The following is a 20,959-nucleotide window of genomic DNA, read 5'->3' on the forward strand; positions in this document are numbered from 1 at the left end:
AAAGAAAATATAAATTATAAATTCATTTTATCTATACACGCGGTAAAATAGATTCTATTTCATAAATATTTAACAAAATATTTTTTGACTATTGAGATTATAATTTTTTAATCGCTTATTTTCTTTCTTTTATTCTTTTATTTATAATTCTTGTTTCTGCTCTTTTAATTGCATCTCTGGACTGTATCTTTCGATTGCGGTTCTTCCTCTTCTGGTATGGTGCAACGTTTTAATTCATCCAGATCATATTCTATATTTAATAGATGCAAGCCATGCGATGGTACAGGTATAACACGGGGATGCAAGTTTTGATGAGAAGGAACTTGTAACATTATAGTAATATCTTTCTCTGTTATATGTCCCATACCTAAAGCGATTAGAGCACCGACCATTCGTCTGACCTGCACAAATTAGTATTTGTAATTTTTATACACAAGTTGTATCATTTATGAATAAATTTTACCTGTTTGTACAGAAAAGATTTTCCTTTGCAAATGAAATGCCAATATGTAAAATTTTGAGACAGTGGATCAAAAGGCATTAAAGGTTGTGCTTCTTCGAGAGTAAAAGACTGTAAGGAACGTACGTACTCGATTTTACGATCTGTTACTGACTTAGCGCTAAACGTAGTAAAATCTTTTTTCCCTATAAATAATTGTGTACCACGTCTTGCTCTGTCTATATTGAAATTATGTGACCTAACAGGATATATATTATTATAATAAGATAAAATATGTCAGTTTTTCACTTTGCAATTACCTTAGGTGGAAAGTATGTATTGATTCTGGAAGAGATACTCGATGTTCCTCTTCTACTTTAGGTATCATAAATCTGTACAAATAAGTTCGAGATTTACATGAAGCTCTTGAGTGAAAGTCATATGTAACAGGTGTACAGTCCAGTAATCTGCAAAAAACATACTTTCGATAAAAGTACTTAATAACAGACATTAGAATAAATATATTAATAATTTAGGATAAATACTTTAAAGAATTACCTAATGTAATGATTGCAGTTGAAGAAGTAACGATTAACTTTTTGTTTTATATCTGATGCTTTATATATTGTACTATATTTGTTTTCAAGCTCTACATGAGCACTGTTGCCAAAAGCATGAACTCCAGCATCCGTTCTACAAAAATATATATTTTATATCATAAGAGATTGATAAAATAATTTCATAATCAATATGTAATAAAATCATAATATAATAATCATTAAATATATAAGATAATATTTCCTTTTGGTGATACATTACTAATTGTATTTATGAGTATCGTTATAGATTGCACAGATTATACAGATATAACATATAAAAATTTACCTGCTAGAAAGACACAAGGATGGCCTAATTACACTTCTTGGTACAATGGTTAATAGAGCAGCTTCTAGAGCACCTTGAATGGAATCCGTATCCCGTATAAAGTTTTCGGAAGGTTGCCTCTGCAAACCCCTTTATAAAAATGATAATGTATATCACACGATAAAAATAAAGAAAGATATTACATAGATTCGATATAAAATGATGAAATATGATAAATGTCCTGCCCAAAGTTATACGTTTTTATTAAAATATAAATATTACATGTTATACCTGTAGTGTGTACCAATGTACGAAAATTTAAGCAAATATCGTACCATAATTCTGCCTACTATGAAAGCAAGCACAAAACCTTATCACGCACTAGTAGTAGAAAATTGTGTGAAATGCACTATTTTTTAGCAGTAATCATTCAATAATTGTACCCTCGCTTTGCAGATGTAATGACTAATTTATAATGAAATAAATTTCTTATAAAATAACTTCCCCTTGACGTTTTATTAATGACTTGATTACTGTCAATTATCATACACATGTAAATTAAGTGAACTTTATTCAAACAGAAGTATCGGTAACAGTTTCACACTCGCCATGTGCGTTCCACAAAAGATTTGTTCTTTTCAGCTGAACTTCTTGCACGGTTTATCTTTTTTCTTTTTCTTTCGAGTGTTAGTGAGAAAAAGAGAAAAAATGAACCGTGCAAGAAGTTCATCTAAAAGGAGTAAACCTATAATAGCACTTTCTTTTATTTAATTGCACTTTCTACACTTGTTTACAACTTTTTACCTAAAAATCTAACGTATAGTCTCGTTTTATGACGATTATTTATTGATATCGTTTAATTTTTAAATTTAATTCATGGAACATAAAAAAATAATTTTTTATAATTTAACAAATGGAAGATAAAACGATATGCATAAAACGATATGAAATGTAATTAAGATTAATGTAATTAAGAAATATTTCTTAATTACATTTCGATTAGAGCACGCTTCTACTTATCTATTTAGATAATTTTTGATTCAGGTTGTAAACTGATTGCTAAATTTCTTGTATTATTTTTAAATGCGATTAGATAAATCTTTTAAGTTTTGTGAATATCAGAAAATGTATGTAAAATATTGTCAGGATGTATAAGAATTTTCATTTTCGTTTTATTAATTCTGCTCATATTATCAATTCTACAATTAATTCATATTATTAATACCACTTATTTATTTTCAATGGATACGCTATACGTCAACAATAGCAACCGAGAAACGTTGGAGACGCTCGAACGTACGGCGCATCGAGGGCGAGAGAAAACGATAGGATCTCTATCTCCTTCTCGCAGTGCGTTGAGCACGAGAGAGTATACGATAGTATCTCTATTCTCCTCGCGTAGCGCTTCGAGCGCGAGAGAGTAGAATAATATTTCTATTCTCTTCTACCGTCTGAAGGTAGTCTGAAATGTCGAGCGCACATGGACGTGGCTTGTGTTCTACGTGCCTGCTCGTGTTGCGCCCCACTACTGCCTCATTACCGATTCTGGCTGCGTTCCGATATTCACTGCCAGTACATAAAACTTATAATATATGTGACATGAACTATATGTTTTCAGTACTGACAGTGAATATCGGAACGCAGCCGCAGAGTGCCGTTTCTGACATCATTGCGTGTAGCTAAGTGCGGAAAATGCAAGTAAAATGAATAAACATCGAATTAAAATTGGCGCATGCGCGAAAGACTCGAAACCGAATGACGTTGCAACACTGTTTCGTCATCTAATCCTAATATTTTATTTGTTATACGAGAAATTTTTTTTTGAAAACTCGTTGATTGGTTAACAAAATAGAGAATTTCTGGAGACTCGAAAACTTCACTACTCTATAGCCAATCAACACGTTTAATAAAAAATTAGTCATACAATATCATGAAATGTTAGCCTAACGGTACTTTTCACGGGTCTAGATCCTTCCTATTATCCAAATCGCACCGTCCCTTCCTTTCATATAACATGTAGTATGTATACGTCACTTTCTTTAGCGTATCCCCCCTTCCATCTGTGAGCCACGAATGATTCGAGAAGAAGAGAAGTTCGTTTTTAGCATCATCGGTCCTTTCCTTTTCGTTCCAAATGATTCTGCACTCAACTGTTTCGGATTGCCATTCATCGTCCATCATCCTCACTCGGGCCTCGTCGAATTATTAGTTCAGATTTAAATGAGTAGATTGCATCGCGCGTGCTTGTGGAATGCCCTGTGAAATATACAGAAACGTTTCCGTCTTTATTTTTACTTGATACTTAATAAGAAACTTCCGAGAGAAACAAGTAGCGTTATATAGCGCGAGGTGTCTGGGAACATCGCTTTTCCTTAGTGTCACGAGCACAAAGGCTGTGAGAAAATTATGGCTGCGAAAGAAATATCACAAGACACGCGAGGGCTTATACGCAACATGACATACGATATGCAGGACAGGCTAAATTGCCTGAAGGAAAGTGCAGCCGTTGTGAATAAGGTATTTGTCGCTTCTTATTCGAAATCGCAAATGTAAACGTATTGCATTGATGTATTAATTTGTATTAATTTTTTTCAATTCTTTACATTTTTTTTGTCATGTGGAAAGAAAATCTAATTACAAAATAAAATCGTTTATTTTTAGGAGAATTATATTCGATCGATAGTCGACCAGGCATTGGAATTGCTCGATCCTACTCCTAATATCCATACATTATTTGTACAATTCAATATACGATTCTTTAGGAACGTTTTATCCTCTGTCGAAGTTAAATGGAGTAACAGAATGAAAAGGTAAATTTCCTTTTTTTTCCATGCTTTGAAAATATGAAATATTGTTATTTGTATTACTGTTTCTATAATAATGTTGTTTATATAATGTTGTTTATAGCTGTGCTGGTATTTGTACTTTCCATTCGCGTAATAGAGATTGTGTAATATCACTCAGTGCACCACTTCTTAAACTCAGACCAAGGAAGGATCTTGTAGAAACTTTATTGGTAAATTCTCAATAAATATAATGTAATATAATTGTGTGTGCGAAGTTGGTGTCTCATTTCGCGGAAACAAATTATTGAGAGTTCTGACTTCCTTTCGAATAGTTCTAGAGTTCCTGATAAATTAAATAAATAGTTCTACTCATTAAAGCGAAAAAATTGGTTTGGATAAAGTGAGATACCAGGTTCACACCGCGTCTCACTTTGCCCTAAATAAGTTCCGATGTCCGCCGATGCAAGATTTTGAAAGATTTATAGTTCTACAAGAGTTTTATAAAGAGTTCTGTCAAATTAAAGCAAAAAAAATTATTTAAACATAAATATAGAGTAATTATTAATGTAATAAGAGATCGAGCTAAACTACAAACAAACAACTCGGAGTTCTGGCTTAAAAATTACTTTTTACTTTACTAAAAATTACTTTTCGTATAGTTCTCAACATGAAAAAGCATTTTCTAAAGAGTTCCGGGCAATTATAATAACGTACGATTCTTAAATAAATAAATACCGTCCGAGCGTCACGTACTTAGACACATAGGTATGAGACGCTGGCTGCTATTTCGGAGTTCTGGCTTAAAAATTATACTTTTCGTATAGTTCTCAACATGCAGAAGCATTTTCTAAAGAGTTTTGGGCAAATGCGATAACGTACAATTGTTAAATAAATAAATATCACCCGAGCGTCACGTACTTAGACACATAGGTATGAGACGCTAGCCATTATTTCGGAGTTCTGACTTAAAAATTATATTTTTCGTATAGTTCTCAATATAAAGAAGCATTTTTTAAAGAGTTCCGGGCAATTATAATAACGTACAATTGTTAAATAAATAAATACCGTTCGAGCGTCACGTACTTAGACACATAGGTATGAGACACTGGCCGTTATTTCGGAGTTCTGGCTTAAAAATTATACTTTTCGTATAGTTCTCAATATAAAGAAGCATTTTCTAAAGAGTTCCGGGCAATTATAATAACGTACAATTGTTAAATAAATAAATACCGTCCGAGCGTCACGTACTTAGACACACTTAGAGGTATGAGACGCTGGCCGCTATTTCGGAGTTCTGGCTTAAATAATAATCTGGCTTAAATACAAAAAAAGTACAAAAACAGAAAAAAATATAAAAAAACGATATATTAATTAGATTAATAAGATACAGTAATTACCGTACATTAATTTTCATATATATAAACATATAAAAAAATATAAAAATATAATGTAAAAAGAAATACGTTATTTGAAAATAATGTGCATCAACATATTTCTATTACGTTTATGTATCCTTTACTTTTAGTTATATGGTAAGAATGAAGAAAAGAAATTTATTTTTAAAATTTATCACATACTTATTTTTTATTTAATTTAGCACATTTTCAATGAGTTAATAACACAAACTAGAAATTTCAAAATACATTAACAACGAAATCACAGACAGGGTTTCAGTTAATTCTCTGTAAAAAGTTCGGGCGATATTTGTTTATTTGTTTAGAAATGATATCATCATAATATATCGTAATGCTCAGAACTCTTTACAAAATGCTTTAATATATTCATAATCTTACGAACAATATACCGGGTTAAATCAAAACTCCGAAATAGCGGCCAGCGTATCATACTTGTGTGTCTAAGTACGTGACGCTCGGGTGATATTTATTTATTTAACAATTGTACGTTATCGCAATCACCCGGAACTCTTTAGAAAATGCTTCTTCATATTGAGAACTATACGAAAAGTATAATTTTTAAGCCAGAACTCCGAAATAGCGGCCAGCGTCTCATACCTATGTGTCTAAGTACGTGACGCTCGGACGGTATTTATTTATTTAACAATCGTACGTTATTATAATTGCCCGGAACTCTTTAGAAAATGCTTTTTCATGTTGAGAACTATACGAAAAGTATAATTTTTAAGCCAGAACTCCGAGTTGTTTGTAGTTTAGCTCGATCTCTTATTATATTAATAATTACTCTGTATTTATGTTTAAATAATTTTTTTTTGCTTTAATTTGACAGAACTCTTTATAGAACTCTTGTAGAACTATAAATCTTTCAAAATCTTGCATCGGCGGACATCGGAACTTATTTAGGACAAAGTGAGACGCGGCGTGAACCTGGTGTCTCACTTTGTCCGAAGCGATTTTTTCGCTTTAATGAGCAGAACTATTTGTTTAATTTATCAAGAACTCTAGAACTATTCGAAAGGAAGTCAGAACTCTCAATAATTTGTGAGTTTCCGCGAAATGAGACGCCAACTTCACACACACACAATATAATTTTATAATAAAGTATATTGATATTTTTTGCTGTTGTAGCACGAAATGATCCACGCATATTTATTTTTAACAAATAACGATCGTGATCGAGATGGTCATGGGCCAAATTTCTGCAAACATATGCACAGGATAAATAAAGAAGCAGGAACCAATATAACGGTGAGTTAATAACTTTAATATTAATGTTAATTTATTTTAATATTGATATAATGTTGAATAAACAAATAGCTGATACATGATTATGCACTAAAATATGCTTTAAACACATTAATTTTTAGATTCTTACAATTAAAAGCATATATCAATATTTTGATTAATTAAATTACAAATAATTTCGTATTTACAAAAAAATACATATTTTATTATAAAATTTTACTAATATCATACTAATCGCTAATATTTTTTGTTATATTGTAACCTATTTATATTGAAGAATTTTAGTAATTTAGAAATTGTCTAAAAATCAAATATTTGAATACAACTAAATTTTTGCCTTGAGTTAAATAGATATAAAAAAAATAAATTTGTAAAAATATCATTCATCTGTGGTATAAAAATTTTGTTAAATTTTTACTTTTAAAATTTTATAATAACAAGATTCTCATGTTAAATGAATACAGATTTATCACAACTTTCATGATGAAGTGAAGCTATACAGACAGCATTGGTGGAAATGTAACGGACCTTGTCAACACAGACCACCATTTTTTGGGACGGTTCGGCGAAGTATGAATCGTCCACCTGGTCCGTCAGACTTTTGGTGGCACGAACATCAGCAGAATTGCAATGGCCAGTTCATAAAGATAAAAGAACCAGAAAATTTTAAATCGCATACAAGACAAAATGATAAATCAAAACCAATGTTAAAAGACAGTAAATCGAATGGAAGTTTAACCAATTGGTTAAAAAAGAATACTCCAACGATGGACGTAGTTTTACCTACATCTTCAAGAATCCTTAGTAATAACGATTTTAAAATATTTACTCCAACAGATAATGATAAGCCTAGTACTAGTAAAGACAATGGTGGTACAAATTCCTCTCGCGCTGTGAATGAGAAAGATACTCAAAATATATCATCAACAGGAATGAAAAAACTCGGAAGCTCTAGTAATAATATACATGGTTGGGGTACTAGTGGTCCGAGTGGTGAAAACATAAAAAAAGATAATACAATGAACATTTCTAAAAATCCCACGTTTTCCTGTTTTGGTGTTTTGGGAGGTAGTAATAGTGGTCGGAGTAATCTCCTGACAAAATTCAAACATATAAATAATGATGATGAGAATCACCGTTGTGAATCAATTAAAAGAAATTCATCATCGGAATCGTCACGGGCATCATCATCTGCCATTAATAATCCAGTGTTAAATCTAAGTCAACCAAGAAATAATTCCGTACCTTGTCCTATATGTAATGTACCTATGACCTTAGAAAATATATATAGACACATAGATTCATGCCTAATAAACGATAATACATCATTAATCGATGAGATTAACAATAATATCAATAATAATAATAACAATGAGGAATTAATGTTACCTATTCGAACATTTTCCACATCGGTCGCGGAACAAAACGAAAACGTTAATGAAAACACGATTCCTAATAAGCGTTTAAGATTAGATAATTCGAATGAAACAGTTGAACATGTCACTTGTCCTGTTTGTGATAGAAGACTGCCATCCACGGATATTAATCAACATCTTGATGAATGTCTATTAGAAGCAGACACAGTTCGAAAAGCTGCCATTCCTTCCACCTCTCGTGCATCATATGATGACAGTATAATCAATATAAATAGTTCCTCTAGTTCCGATTTGGATGATTCTGTATTGATCGAGGATCCAAAAGCACAATCTTGTGTAAGTACGAGCACTGGTAAAACCGACACAATAGCTCTCGAACAGAAATGTTTAGTTTGCAATGCACAAATAGCACCTGAAATATCATTAAATGAACATCTTGAAGAATGTATTGGAGGCCTCTTCAATGATGATACAATGATAATAGATGATAATGAGGATGATAATGACGATAAGGTGGAAAATAATATCATGGAGAACAAATATCCCTGTCCAGTATGCATGCAAATAATATCGGAAAATCTTATGAACCAGCATTTAGATATGTGCCTTAAAAATGAATAAGTGGTCTTGCGAATAAAAAGAGCAACAATGAACTATTTTGCGGATGAGATGTTTTTTTTTTATGTAAATAAGTATGTTAGTAAATATCTTTTCATATATAATATTCGTTTTTTGCATATCGCGATTTTATAACGAGACAAAATTAATATAATTATTACAAAAATTAATGTAATACAAGAGAAAAAAATTATATGCAATTTTAAACAGTATTTATATATATATTATTTTTCATGTCTATTAAATTCGTTTATTATGTTCATTTGCCATTGTCATTAAATAGGAATTTGAAGTATTACACATTACGATAAAACCTGTGTTACAAGAGAAGACACAGTTTATACGCCGAATGTAATTTATTAAAAATTGTTTATATAATCTGCATGTAACTCGTAATGTGCTTGCATATAATTTAATAAGTTCTTTTACAGTTAAGACTGGTTAATAAATAAGCTAGATTATTTGTTTAGAAGTCGTTATATAAAATTCTTAGCTTTATTTTGTAATAAATAGTAAATACACACAATATCTAAGGCTAGTAATCGGTTAAAATCTACAGCTTTAATTATTTTGTTATTTAAGGTAATGTGTTAGAGTTTTTTATTATTTGCTAAAGTTTGTATTTTATGATAGAAAGGAATCAATAAAATATAATAGTATGATTATGTACGAATCGCTCGGATGTTCGGCTTATATTATCCAACGTTTGCTTATTGGCAAATAGATTGATGATAGATTATTGATAACAGATATGAACTGACTTGGTATAATAGTAAAGAAGTTTCAAATATCGATTGATTCAACAGCCGAAAATCCGAGCTCTAATTATGTAATTATATAGATATCTTTTTTGTACTGTACTATTTATCAGATATATATTAAAAGATATATTGAAAATGAATATGAAACTATATATTATTTTGTGATACCATTAATATATTGCGTTATACATACGTACTTTAACGAAATTAGAATTTTTCATACAATCTATCAATGTTGGGATGATTGAGTGTGCATATTCCGCAACTAAATTCTAGAACATGATTGGGGAAGAAAAGTAGAACCTGTTCTTGCGTCCAATGCATATACAGGAAAAGATTAGGTAACAAGATATCGATTGATTTACTCCCCATTTTGATCCTGCAAATTTAACAATCTTTTTTGGTTTTATAGTTAAAGAGCACAAATGATGCAAATCAATTTTATTGCATCATTTGTGCTTTTTAACTATGAATATATACACATACACACATTTATTTATTTATTTAAAACACGTTATACATACATATAAAATATATATACACACACACACACACACACACACACACAAACATATGTATAAATAACGTGTTTTGATATAAAATTGTATGTCTAAAGTCAACTTTACATTATTACTGATTTATTTTGAGCTTTTTACTTAATATTTTAAATACTATCCTCTTTTCTTACTTTTTAGTTCCTAATGTATGAAATATGTAATCAGGTTGCATTTGTATGTATGATGTAGCATTATATAAGATTCCTCTATCCTTGTCGGCTGTAATCCGTGTAGTTCCCGATTCGTCAGTTAAATTAACGTTGATTCCGAGCGCGTCGTTGGATGCTGTTAATGCAAGTCTAGGATTCTCATCGTAACATTGTCCAAGTAATATCACTTCGCTATTCTTAGCGAAAGTATAAATCGTATCATATGCTGATTTTATAGAATCTAATGTTATGATACATGTGCCTAAATTATAAAACATTAAACAATTTGTAATACTTTGAATTAAATATTTCGTCACATGTATCAGACTTGAGCAAATGATCTGAAGATCAAGATATTACTCACTAGAAAACATTCTGAACAAAGGTATTTCCAAATATTTATGAATTCTTGTTCGTATCAAGAAAAGATCAATATAGCGCGAGTTATATTCAATCGCAACTTTATCATCGTTAAGTTGTAGTTCGCCAACATTTGAATCTTTAGGAAAAACTGCGGTTATCGCGAGCTCATCGGATTTTCTTGCAATGCTGCTATTTCCACCGATAAGATCATACAAGGCGTACATTTTCCAGATTAGCTTGGATAAATTCTCTGGTAGCTGTCGTTTTCATTATAAATTTAATTATTACATTATTATAACGTGATTGTGCACGTAAGAGTTTACAAAGCTCTTAAAACTTACATTTTCGTATTTTGCGAAGATTTTGTATTCTCGCAAGGTTGACAATTCTTTCGATGCCTCGTAACAAGAATTTGTATAAGGAATGACTCGCTTTTCCATAGATTCTTTTTTGCATTCGCCATAAGGCCAATTTGTTCTTTTACTTTCCTCAAGCTGCTCGCTGCTAATATCGCCAATTAAGTTCATCGATATAGAAGATCCGCTGCATTTTCCTTTCGCGGTATCGGATGGTCCCCAAACGATATTTAACTTAATGCGAGAGAAGTCACTCGGTTCGACACTTAAAATTTCCCATTGCCACGGCACGTGTCTTTCGGCCTCTACGCAAAACTAAATCAATCAATAAATCAGTTTCAGTTATATTCAACAGATGTTGTATATGTGATGTCAAACTTACCTTAAATACGCGTTCACCGGGCACAATTTTAGTCGCTTTAAGTTTAATCACATCTGATAACCAATTAGACCCTTCGTATAATGCAGCTAGATTCCATTGATGAAGTACTTGCGAGGATTGTAGATCGTGGTGCGTTAAAGATAAAATGTGACGATTTTCACTTTTCAAGTATTCCAATCGCGTCTAATCAAAAATATTTGAATATTTTATAATAATTTTATAATGAATATTTTATAATAAATATTTTATTATACGTGTAAACATATAAAATTCATTTGAGAGTATAAACGAAGGACTATTCGAGCTGAAACAAAATGGCAATGTTATTTTCATAAATATCAATATTTACAAAAATTTATCGCAACGCAATCGTTTCGGCGACCTTCAATATGGTCATCTTCAGTGTATCAAAATAGTTGATAAAAACAAATTAAATAAAATTATTCCTGTTAAATTCAATTAATTAAAAATTCGAAGCGCCTTACAGTTGTTCAAGATATAAAATTTATGAGATGAGAAGGAAGTCAGTACTTTGTCTTAAGTCGAGTTGAATTGATAAAATTTTAGCTTTTATCATCTAAGTAAGGCTAAGAATATTAAAAATGAAACGGTAAAAAAGAGTATGTCAACCTTGCTGGATGTACGTGCTAAGAATATAATTTTATAAAAAAACGGACAATGTATAGTGTAAAAAAATATTAAAAACAGTTTCGATCTATATCAGATTATCTTCAGTGTAGCAAGCAAGGGGCGGTGAATTAAATGCATGTAGTTACATAAGAGTTACATAAATAAGAAAAATTAAAAAATAATATATAAATATATAAATCGTGAATTGTCAAACGGATAAAACGTTAGAAAAATAGTATAAATCATTGGAATGTCAAATGGGTAAAAATAATAATATATAATAAAAATAATAAAATAACGCATTATATGTCCGAAAAAACAAGCAGGTTGAACAAGAGATTTCAAAGAGAATATTGATTATAATATTGATTTTCCGTGAAGAACCGAAAAATCTCTCAGGTGTATAATTCCTCAGACATATAATTAAATGACAGAAGAAGTATTAAGTAATTCAGAATTGTGCTTTATTAGTTGTCCATGAAAATTCATAAAAATATTTTTCATGAAGAGAATTTGAATTGGAATATAATTAATATGAACAATGAAAAAATTGTGTGAGTATAAGTTAATTGTGGATATAAACTAATAAAATAAAATACCTGAGAGAATAGATTCCCAATCTTCAAATATCGTTCTAGAACATTTTGCTACTGGATATACTAGTTATTATGAACAGACAACGATGTATTTTTTGTGCTGACAATATACCAAATAAAGTAGAGAGAGGACAACGTTAAAAATATATATAATCACAAATAATGAAGACAGGAAAAATAGGTATGAGAAAAGGGGGAAATTAGTTTAACTAGATGGGGGAAAAAAATAAATCACAGCCAAATAATTTTTCGATAAAAGATCCGTGTCATCTTTTATGTTCAATCCATGGTGGTAGTTTTTTAATATGGACTATTTTAGAGAGATCAGCCTTCTGTTGCAGGATGGTTTGCTAAAAAAAAAATAAAATAAAAAATTTTTTACATTTAAAAAATTTTTTATTTTATTTTTTTTAGCAAATCATCCTTAAAATTTTAACATTATATTTCAATCAAAATCATGATTGTACTCTATTTTGTGTTGTGAAATTACTGAAAGAGAAACCACTCCTTTTGTTAATATTCGACTGATGTTTAATTCTTGTTTTTAATTGTCTTTTGATCTGACCAACATATGTGATGTTGCAGTCTTTACAGTTAATTTTGTAAACCATATTATAGCGTGCTGAAACATTTAAACCGGATCTTTACCAGCTTTATATATTTTTATTTAAGAGATTAGATATAGAATAGGATAATTTAAAATTTTTAAATGATCCTACTTAATAGTTGGATCAGACATGATATAAAAAGAATAAGAATAACAAAATTAATAAATCATCGTGAAAAACAAAATTAAGTTAATAATAAATAATAGATATTATGATTTAATAATAACTGTAAAGCGATCATATCTGACCTTGATGAAATCAAGACCGGATCAATTGGAAGTAAAATATCTTAGAGACTCACCGTGACAAAGATGTAAATGTGAAAATGAAAATAAAGAAAGAGATGGAAGAAGAAACGTTAGATAAGGGAAGAGAAAAAAATTATAAGATTGGATAAAGAAGAGCAAAAATCAATAGGGAGAGAGGGAATTAAAAATTGATAAATAGGCATTTGAAAGCAGGTCCATATTGCTTTGTTGTTGAGATCGTGATGCTGTGTTTTAACGTGTAACATTTCAGAAATCAATCTCTTGATGAAGAAAATTTCATTATCTAAAATTTCCTTGTTCCAATCGAAGGCATGATTCTCAGAAAGTTGATGCATAGACAAAACTGACAGAGATTCATTTTTTTTTATTAATATCTATTCGTGAACTCTAGTCTTTAATTTTCTTTTTATTTATCCCACATATGTATGTAGCATCACAATTAAATTTGATATGTATCGAATAACGTTTTATTTAATTTGTTTTTGCATTGATGACCGGATAATTGAAGATCGAAACGTTTGCGTTGTGGTAATGAAGTTTTGTAAACGTTAATATTCGTTATATTTTTTATGAAAATATATTTAACATTGTCATCTATCTTCGGCTCGAATAGTCTTTTGTTTATATTTTTGATTTCTTTTTATACAGAGCTTTTAAGTGTTATTATTAATTTTTTAATATAAAATTCATTTAACTTATATATATATATATGAAACAATTTTTTTTTTATTTCTTTATGATATTCCATGCAAATATACATCTTACCTGTGACGGTCCCGATTTAAGTGCCTCGAGATAAGCAGCTATTCCGCAACTACCCTTTGGTGGCACATAAGTAAAGTAATCTAAGAAATGTAGTCCAATTAAGGCAAATTTTACATTTGGCCACGTTCTGTAATTATCAAGAAAACAGATAACTAATTTAAAATTCATATATTTAGAAAAATTTTATTTAAATTAAAAGTTTGTTTAAATATTTTAAATTTTATATTTTTTATTGATTTTTTAAAATAAATAATTACTATTCTTTTTTACTTCTGTTCTATCATAATATATATAATATTGAATATAGAAAATATAGATTAATGTAAACGATATATTACTGATAATTGCTTCGATGAGAGGACCAAATATCGTTAATTAGTGTTTCTTGCGACACTGTGTTTTTGCAATCAAATATCTTTATTTGTAATCGACCACCTAATTCGGGAAGTTCAATGTTAAGAATATCCAATGTCTGTACAGAAAAAGAAAAATGATTTCAAAATAAATAGAATAAGAGAATAGATAAATAGAATTATTATTTATTATGAAGCGATAAAAAGGAATTGTTCATTTTTGCTTCTCTAAAGATTTCTTTTGATTATTTTAAAAAATTATTTATAGGTTCGTTATATTTATATTTATAATATCGTTAATAATAAATTAACTAATATATAAATTATAAAAGAAATATGTCTATATATAATATTTACCTGCAAATTAGGAGAAGGTAACTTTACAACTGTATACGATACAGAACACGAACGACAAATTCGCTCCAACTTTGATTTAACATTGGCGCCTCTAATACTCGTAAGCGTTTTAGCGTGTACTGTAATTCCTGTTTTAAGATGTTCTGCAACACAGATTTTTATAACGTAAAATTAAGAGATAAGTTATAAAACACGGCAAAAGTTTAAGTAGGGGAAGAAGAATAAAATAATGAAACGGGAAAGATGACGATTTGTTAATTTTTCTAAGCTAATAATAGGTAAAAAATTGGTGATAAACTTACTAGATTTTTAATGATAATTTTTAATAGATAATTTATTGTAATTGAGTTTAATCTATCAATGGCAGATAATAAGAAATATATTTTGAATACTGAGTATATAATTTTGTACTATTTTTTCGTAAGGAATTACAATTATAGTGAATATATTTTTTCTATAATACTACTATATAGTATCTCTAAAAATGCATATTATATCATTTTTTTCATTTTCCATATTGTAACATTTTTTGAATGGATAAATAAATATAGTGACTAAGATAATGAATGTCATGTCAAAAATTACATAATCATAAATAATTATTTTCGTTTCATTTCTAATTTTATTTTAAGTTTTATTGTAAAATAAATATAATTATATATTATATTATAAAATAAATATAATTATATATTATAATCATTATTCTGTTCTTGTGTATTCAGACTTTATTTTCTTAAAGTTACATTATTATAAATCTAATATCTTTTATTTATAAATACTATTTAATTGTTAAATACTATTTTTTTATTTTATTGTGTTATTTAGACATTGTAAATAAAATTATGTAAAAATTTCATAAAAAAATTAGTTTTAACTTTCATCATCTTATACGGGGACAAGATGATGCAATTGACATATTTTCAAAAAAATTTGAATTGTGTGTATAAAATTCCAATTTATTTATAAGCTTTTTAGTGTTTGCAGATAATAGACAAGACCTTAGCTAATAAAAAAAATTGATCATTATTTTTACATCATTTCGAAAATCAGAAAAAATCGATAAACTTTAAGGTCTTATTCCCCTTTTTCAAGTAGTTTTATCTTATAAGTAAAATCTTATTTATTAGAAAAACTGGACAATAAATATGTCAGATTTTATTCCCCTTTCTCCTACTTTTTCAAGTAGTTTTATCTTATAAGTAAAATTTTATTTGTAAGAAAAACTGGACAATAAATATGTCAATCAGTGAAAATGAAAATTGTATAAGTCGCAATTTTTTTTTTTAATAAAATAAGATTGTTACCTCCTAGGTTATCATATGAAATAAATGGTCGTTCTTCTAAACCAAGTGTAATGTTAATAGGAAGATATCCATGTAGCGACTGAACTCTTTCAGCGCTATGCCACAAATCAATCAGCGGATTATAATTCTCTATTATTTCAATACCATGAACAGACGTACTAAAAAACAAATGTCAAATACATAAAGATCTATAAACTTATGCATAAAACGATATTTTAATAATTTCTAAAACAAACATGTACAAACACAAATGCATATAGTCTAACCGTAAAATAATATGATTATTTCGTCCAGGAAAATCGCGTGTAAAATTTCCTCTCATCGAAAACAAAGATGTTCCCGTCATCGCAAGTCTAACATTAGTACCGAAATCGCTCACTTGCATTGATTCTATTGATAATGGCACATTTATACGTTGTTGATTAACGTGAAATTCCATATTATAATATGTCTGGTATATGTTATCCGACAAAGAAGACAAGTCTAGAATAATCAAAATATTAATATGATAGAATGATATTACTTTATAGAGCATGTAATATTATATATAGTTTCATGCGATTATAAGTTACAAACTTACACTTTATTCCTTCAATTATATTTGTTTCATTCCAATGAACACACAATACTGTTTTTTCTTGAATACGCGTAATTATTTCTAAATGCATAGGACCCTTTTTGCGTTCATCCAACTTGAATTCCTTCAGAATATCTTTTATGTTCGTCGGATTTTCAAACGAAGCTGCTAACGAGTGAAAAATACCCTCTGCTTTGATATATAACTAATATTATAGAAAAAAAAAAATTATATAGATCGATGCGATTTTAAAATAATGCAAACATTTTTGAAAAGTATGTTACTTACGGACACATGATTAATATGCACTCCACTACCATAATTATTTAAAGTCACGTAAATGACTTCGGGAATATTCGTAGACGGATTGGCTATCATAATGCCATGGAGCATAGCGCCAAATCTTCTCAAGGAATCTTGATAATCAATCAAATAATTACCAGTGGTAAGATACTCGCTATTTGGTGGTTTTCGAAGTATACGGCTGAATTGTGCTGCAATTTTGCTTCTGTAAACATCCGGCAGTAGCAATTAAAGATATACATGAAAATGAAAATAATATAAATTATTAATATTAGACATTTACGCATATTTACATGCGTTTATAACAAGGGTACGTGGTGCGTTCCATAGATTTAAGCATCGTATAAAAATAATTGTACAGATGTTGATTGGGTTCATCTTGCATGTACCAATATAGAGATGTCAATCTATTAGATGTAGGACTGGAAACAATGAGCAAAGTTAACGCAGCAACTCTCATTTCCAAATGCTCGGTTCTGTTGAGCAAGATTGGCCAATACACTGGATAAATCTGTAAAACAAGATTATATAATTCAATGTGACATATGATATTTAACATTTGAGCCTGTGTAGAAAATCTGTAAGGGAAGTCGCTTACAACATCAGGTCTTAACGGTGCGGTGGGAATAGAAGCCCAAGCTGCGAGTACTCGAAAATGCCGCGACTCGGCATTATTGCCACTAGCTATAGGCTCTAAAAATTCAACAACTCTGCCCAATTGTATATTTGCCAAGCCTTCTAGCCAGACCATCTTTTGCTCGTACCGAGTAGTTTCTGTAACATGTATCGAATGGTATCAGTTCTATCCTATAAATTGGAATGAAACAGATAGCGTGGTATAAATTGTTATATGTACCTGTAAATTTATCAAGATACAAACGCACGTAATCATCCAACATTTCGTACGGACAATACACCAGACAAGTTTTGTATATTAACGTTCCATAAGTGAGAATCGCGGTATTTTGCACCTCCGCGCAGGTTTTCGTACTCGGCAGTGTGAGAAGTGGTTGGAGATTGACTAGCAATTGAACATCGGGTTTTCTTATATGAAACGGCAGCCGCATAAGTAGCTGAATCGCAGATATGTCAGATACTTTGTTGTTCTGGATAAGATCCAGTATGAAAAGCGCAGATTCTTTACTTCCAACTTGCGGCAGTGCTTCGAGAAACATGTTTCTGTTACGATAAAACACAGAAATATAAGAAATAGAGAAGAGTAATAGCAGGATTGGATAAGTTAATATTGTGTTTGAACTAAATCAAATTAAAATTAAATTAAAATGGCTTATAAAATTAATCTAGTTACGTTAAAAGTTACATGAACAAAAAAATAACTCAGTTACAAATTGCGTTAAAATTAAATTAAATTAAGCTAAAAATTAATTTTAAAAAACATTATTTATGTTAAATTAGATCTGTAACTTTTTAAAATTTAAATATTTTAAATGAAAACAATTACAATATAGATCATCAAATAAATTTAATATCTTATCTGTAAGTTAAGTTTATATAACAAAAAATATTGTTTTTTTTTTTTTAATATGGAAATGCGTTTTTTCTTTTACAATTTTTTTTTCTATAAGTAAAGATATTTAACTTAAGGAAAAAGTTAATAAGTTGAAGTTAGTGTAGCTTTAAAAATAATTATTTAAAATTATAAATTAATTCATTTAAAATTAACTAAGTTAAGTTAAAAAAGTTATTAACTTTTTAACTTTTTAACTAGTTACTACCCAACTCTGGATAATAATAAAAATAGCAAGTGATAATCAATGTACCGTATTGTTTCCTCTTTATAACTAGTTCCCGAGATTCGAGTATAGGCTTTTCCCAGATCAACGCGATCTAGCATGCCAAGGTAATAGAGAAGCACAGATATTGTTGTGTTGTGCAGATTATGGATTTCGGTATCCAAACCGGGATTTTCGAGCCTGTGGCTTAAACGATCTAATAAACGACTTATCTACAACAAGTTGATGAGAATTTGACTGGAACAACAAAATGGCCGAAATGAAGATGAAAACAATAAGCTTACAGATTTAAAAACAAAACTCTTATCCATTGTGCTTCTACCCTGTGTCAGATCTGCTTCTGGTAGTTCATGTTGAAGGACCGTAGTTCGTGAATTATTTGTAGTTATCTTATTTATTATATCCCTCACTGAAGATAATTCAATAGTTTGCCTAAAGAGAACAAAGAATATTTTTATATGTCTATTCATTTAGGATAAACAAATGAATACAATGTATACATCTGTGAAACATACTGAACAAAATGATAGTGCGCTTCCCCCATACTTTGAAAGGGTTGAACGTAAATACTTCCAGATGCATTAACGGAAATGATATCACGAGCAGATCCATCGGTTTTCAATTTATATATTCTCTCACTACTTTTCAGAATGAGATTCTAAACAACAATGTGCCATTGTTATACATATATTCACATTAGCATAATACAATTTAAAAAATTATATTAATTAAATAAATAATCGATCAACGTGGCAACGTACTTGATCCTCATCAGTGCATTGTACTTTAGGGACATTCGACCAGTCACGACTTGGATGCCCGGTACACATCCGAGGATCTAACGACTTTCTTATCAAACGTTGATTTTCACCTTCTGGACTTACAACGTAATCGATATCACATTTTCCATAATGATTTATCTGCAAATTATAATTTCTGTGTGTGCTGTTGCTTTCCGCATTTTTATGAATATATTATTTATTAGTGTTTGTGTAAGTGCCGTTTACCTCACTGGAATGAAATGCGACTGCTTTTTCCAAATTAGGAAGATCCAATTGTAAAATTCCAGCTATGCTCCGTTTTATATTCGTCGCCCATACAGGTTCCGCTTCTGTGCTGAAATTCTCGATGAGTCCTTTGTTATACGATAAACGGAAAGGTTTTAAAAGCTCCAAAGCATCATCATAGATATCGATATCTTTCGCTATTTCTTTTGTATTTCCATTATGCACGTTTGTTCTTAATGATTGCAACTAATAAAAAAATATTAGGATATTAAATTACGATTTAATGCATTTTATTAAGAAATTATATATTATATGAGTCCTAAAAATTCTTTCTAAAGATTCTTTCTGCGAAGAAAAGAAGATAAAAATAAAGAAAATTATAAGTATATTTTATAAGAATACCTGTAACGTGACATAATCATCTTCTGCCTGAATTATGAGTTTTCCCTTGAGGCTCCACGAGGAAGCTGCATTGGAAGGCACTAATACACCAGTGCTTGATATAGCATTATAAAAATATATATATTCCTTCCCAGTTCTAAATAAACTTTGCGCAACATTCTCAGTACTTAAAAGTAAGAATATAAATAATATTCTTCCCACTCCTTGCGTAAGTCCGCATATAAAATTAGAATCTGAAAAAACTTTCTCCTTATGTGATATTTTTCACATCTAACTTATCATTTAATGCCTTTCATTCACTAGTCTTTCCATTTCTCCGCATATTTTTTGCAATTATTAAAAACTTTTGTAAGGGATATAAAAAAATAAGTAAAACATTTTTCTTATTATCACATAATATTAAAATTAATAGCAATAAATATTTCGATTTTGATAATGTAAGCTTTATCATGTATCATTGTATACCTGTGAACCTCATGATGCGTGATCGTAGCTCGGCGAAAGCAAACTGAGTTCACACAAGTCAAGGAATGACCCTTACCAGTTCTTATCACTGTGACCTATGAATACAAACACAATCGCTCACGTACATATATATGTATATACATGGAAGTTATATTCTCTCGGCACATTATCTTCAATCATACGGATTGTATGTATATTATATTATCGTTGACCCTTTTTCTTACAATTACACATGCATATAAAATATGTATATATCGT

At 29.8% G+C, this 20,959-nt stretch overlaps 3 protein-coding genes across 6 annotated transcripts; 1 reads left to right on the top strand and 2 right to left on the bottom strand.

Moving 5' to 3' along the window:
* Positions 1-6: 6 nt before the first annotated feature.
* LOC105422141 (uncharacterized) lies at positions 7-1,914 on the bottom strand. The gene is made up of 7 exons (XM_089075727.1): positions 1,906-1,914; positions 1,639-1,649; positions 1,325-1,453; positions 998-1,132; positions 760-906; positions 464-698; positions 7-401 (listed from the first exon to the last, which is right to left on the bottom strand). The coding sequence occupies exons 1-7, from the start codon at positions 1,912-1,914 to the stop codon at positions 165-167; spliced, it is 903 nt and encodes a 300-aa protein (XP_088931853.1). The 3' UTR covers positions 7-164.
* An 886-nt stretch (positions 1,915-2,800) lies between these two features.
* On the top strand, positions 2,801-9,644 carry mh (DNA-dependent metalloprotease SPRTN). Its single transcript, XM_011631401.3, has 5 exons — positions 2,801-3,820; positions 3,965-4,113; positions 4,211-4,319; positions 6,633-6,752; positions 7,214-9,644. Exons 1-5 carry the CDS (start codon positions 3,710-3,712, stop codon positions 8,744-8,746), a joined length of 2,022 nt encoding a protein of 673 aa, XP_011629703.2. The 5' UTR covers positions 2,801-3,709; the 3' UTR covers positions 8,747-9,644.
* On the bottom strand, positions 6,766-20,914 carry LOC105422152 (vitellogenin-6). 4 transcript variants are annotated; one of them, XM_089075469.1, is made up of 23 exons: positions 20,702-20,889; positions 20,237-20,478; positions 19,835-20,080; positions 19,589-19,747; positions 19,343-19,485; positions 19,112-19,259; positions 18,855-19,039; positions 17,930-18,252; positions 17,672-17,847; positions 17,367-17,584; positions 17,059-17,278; positions 16,774-16,975; positions 16,460-16,676; positions 16,194-16,351; positions 14,890-15,032; positions 14,518-14,651; positions 14,180-14,306; positions 11,312-11,494; positions 10,915-11,244; positions 10,575-10,830; positions 10,193-10,472; positions 9,702-9,883; positions 6,766-8,537 (listed from the first exon to the last, which is right to left on the bottom strand). In XM_089075469.1, exons 1-22 carry the CDS (start codon positions 20,712-20,714, stop codon positions 9,712-9,714), a joined length of 4,275 nt encoding a protein of 1,424 aa, XP_088931595.1. In that variant the 5' UTR covers positions 20,715-20,889; the 3' UTR covers positions 6,766-8,537; positions 9,702-9,711. The 4 variants fall into 4 exon arrangements, with proteins under 4 accessions (XP_088931595.1, XP_088931594.1, XP_088931596.1 ...); XM_089075468.1 differs by lacking the exon at positions 6,766-8,537 and having other exon boundaries at positions 9,202-9,883; positions 20,702-20,888; XM_089075470.1 differs by lacking the exon at positions 6,766-8,537 and having other exon boundaries at positions 9,202-9,883; positions 20,237-20,469; positions 20,702-20,887.
* Between the last annotated feature and the right edge of the window lie 45 nt (positions 20,915-20,959).

This window comes from Pogonomyrmex barbatus, unplaced genomic scaffold, assembly GCF_055798465.1.
Source record: "Pogonomyrmex barbatus isolate J1 unplaced genomic scaffold, ASM5579846v1 scaffold19, whole genome shotgun sequence".
Classification (NCBI taxonomy): domain Eukaryota; kingdom Metazoa; phylum Arthropoda; class Insecta; order Hymenoptera; family Formicidae; genus Pogonomyrmex; species Pogonomyrmex barbatus.